Source organism: Arachis ipaensis, chromosome B10, assembly GCF_000816755.2.
Source record: "Arachis ipaensis cultivar K30076 chromosome B10, Araip1.1, whole genome shotgun sequence".
NCBI classification, from domain to species: domain Eukaryota; kingdom Viridiplantae; phylum Streptophyta; class Magnoliopsida; order Fabales; family Fabaceae; genus Arachis; species Arachis ipaensis.
In genome coordinates, this window is record NC_029794.2 from 125,027,011 (window position 1) to 125,029,519 (window position 2,509).

General features: G+C 29.7%; 1 protein-coding gene across 1 annotated transcript in view; it reads left to right on the forward strand.

Moving 5' to 3' along the window:
* The window catches only part of LOC107624126 (AAA-ATPase ASD, mitochondrial), a 3,000-nt gene extending 2,069 nt beyond the window's left edge, over positions 1–931 (forward strand). Inside the window, exon 2 of the mRNA XM_016326589.2 lies at positions 168–931. Coding sequence (XP_016182075.1) covers positions 168–557 — 390 coding nt within the window. The 3' untranslated portion in view covers positions 558–931. The remainder of the gene's footprint in view (positions 1–167) is intronic.

Below are 2,509 nucleotides of genomic sequence, written 5' to 3' on the forward strand. Positions count from 1 at the left end.
GTATATATCTAAAATCTATATCAAATATAATATTGTTATTTTAAACTTTTTAAAATTTTGACTATTCTGTTAATCTTTTTTTTCATAAAATTATTATATTTATGTGTCCTATCCGAATTGTAATGTACTTGGTACTCATGATGATATTTGTGCAATCAATGTAACAGGTTACACTCTCAGGGCTTCTGAACTTCATTGATGGATTGTGGTCTGCATGTGGAGGAGAGAGGCTAATAGTTTTCACTACAAACTATGTTGAGAAATTGGATCCAGCATTGGTGAGAAGAGGGAGAATGGACATGCACATTGAATTATCATACTGTGGATTTGAGGCATTCAAGTTGCTGGCCAAGAATTACCTTAACATTGAATCACACCATTTGTTTTCAACAATTTCTGACTTGCTCAAACACTCTCAAATCACACCAGCTGATGTTGCTGAGCACTTTATGCCCAAACCTGCTTTTGGGAACAATCCAGACCTTTATTTGAAGGCTTTGATTCAATCACTTGAAGAAACCAACTTCAAACAGAACAAACATGCAACCAATACTTAAAAAGATTCTTTTAACTATGTTATATATGGAGCAATTCATTGACCAGCAACAGTAATAGATTCTTAAATCGAGCTTAGAATCGACGGCAGACTAAAGGCACAAATTAGAGGCAAAAAGGGAGCAGCTTAGTGGAAGGGAATGGATGAGGCATTCAAAAATATTTACACTTTTTTTTTTCAATTTTTTATCTGTTTATGTCATTGGAAAATTGTGGAACTATAGAGGTCCTGTTAGGCCTGGATTTTGCTGAATTATTTTAGTGGCTATATGTAAAATAACTAATATAGTTGAGGACCTAACTTAAAATCCAATAGATATGTGATAAAATGATGATAAAGTTGAACAGAATGAACCAGAGCTTATCATTTGGGAAGTTGATATCATATTATATGCAAACACTGAACTGTGAATGGTTAAAACTTACAAGTTGTTTAAAAGACAGTGACCAAAAACAGGGTTGAAAACACACACAATGCAAAGAAACAAGAACTAATATTGCAGTAGGAAACATCAAAATGCATGTATACTTGGATTTTCTCTCTTTAAAAAATAAAATAAATAAATTCAACAGTTTTGAAAATAATAAGAATAAAACCTGTTATTATGTACTCAGATTTGATTATATAGAAATAAATATATATGCGTCTTTTTTTTTCCTAAATGGATCACTATCCTTTTTTTTCCAATTAAGAAGTCGTCTTAATAATTTGTCTTCTCGTATTTCTTTTTGAAGGATAACTTATTTTCAGTGTTATACATACTGGACCAAATCATGAAGTTATAAAGAACATTAAATCCATTAGGCCGACAAATTCTATTTTTTTGGGAGTTGACAAATATCTGAAACTCCGTTTTTGGTCAGAAAATGTGAAAAACTCCATACATTTGAAGGAATTTCTTATTTATTTTTCTTTGTTGGGCCTTCCTTTTTGTTTACTCATGGACATGGCCCGTTCCATCTACATCCATCAGACAAATCATTTAACAAAAAAAAAAAAAGAAAAAGAAAAGAAATCAAAGCGAGACAAAAAAAAATCTCTAAAGTGAGAAAATTAGTAAAGTTTTAAACTAATACAATCAATTGGATTGGTCTATGATGCACGGACACTGATACAGATACGGGACACGCTGACATGCAAATTTAAAATCTTACATGACACGGGAGACGCATACATATAAAATATAAAATATTTTTTAGATTAATTGTAATGATATTTTGATATTTTATTGATATTAACATATAAATTAATTTTTTAATTATTTTTAATATTTTATTTTAATTATGTCAAGTATTTAAAATATTTTTTATTTTAATAAATAATAATATACACTATATCTAAATTTATTTTAAAAATATAGTTAAGAATAAGACTGGAAATGCAGGTGTGTCCGGAGAAGAATTTTTTTATTTTTTATTGAGACACGGTTTGGACACAGCAGACACGCGTGTCGGACGAGTGTCGGTGAGGGTGTGAGTGTCGTGTTCAAAATGTGTCCGATACGCAGACACGACAACTCAGCAAAGTGTCCGTACTTCATAGGGATTGGTTGACTGGTCAACTCACTACTCACTCATAAAAAATGTCAAGGGTTTAAATTCTACATTATATGCAAGCAATTTATTAGCTAATGACAATCAATAAGTTATAACTCAAAACTCAAATGCTTTTCATATTCATCTAAGAGGTCGTAGGTTCGAGTATCCCTATCTTTAGTAAAAACTAAATATCTTTATTAGCTAACGACAAACCCTTAAATAAAATTTATTTTTTGATAGATTAATTCTTGATCTGTTAAAATTAAAAAATACTATAGGCAACAAAAAAAATAATACACTAATTATCTTTAAATTTCTAACTGTCATTAATTGAAATTTTTACTATTTTAATTTAAAGATAATTAAAATCTTGCTTTATTATTTTATCATGTTCTTCACTTTTGTGAGCTTTATA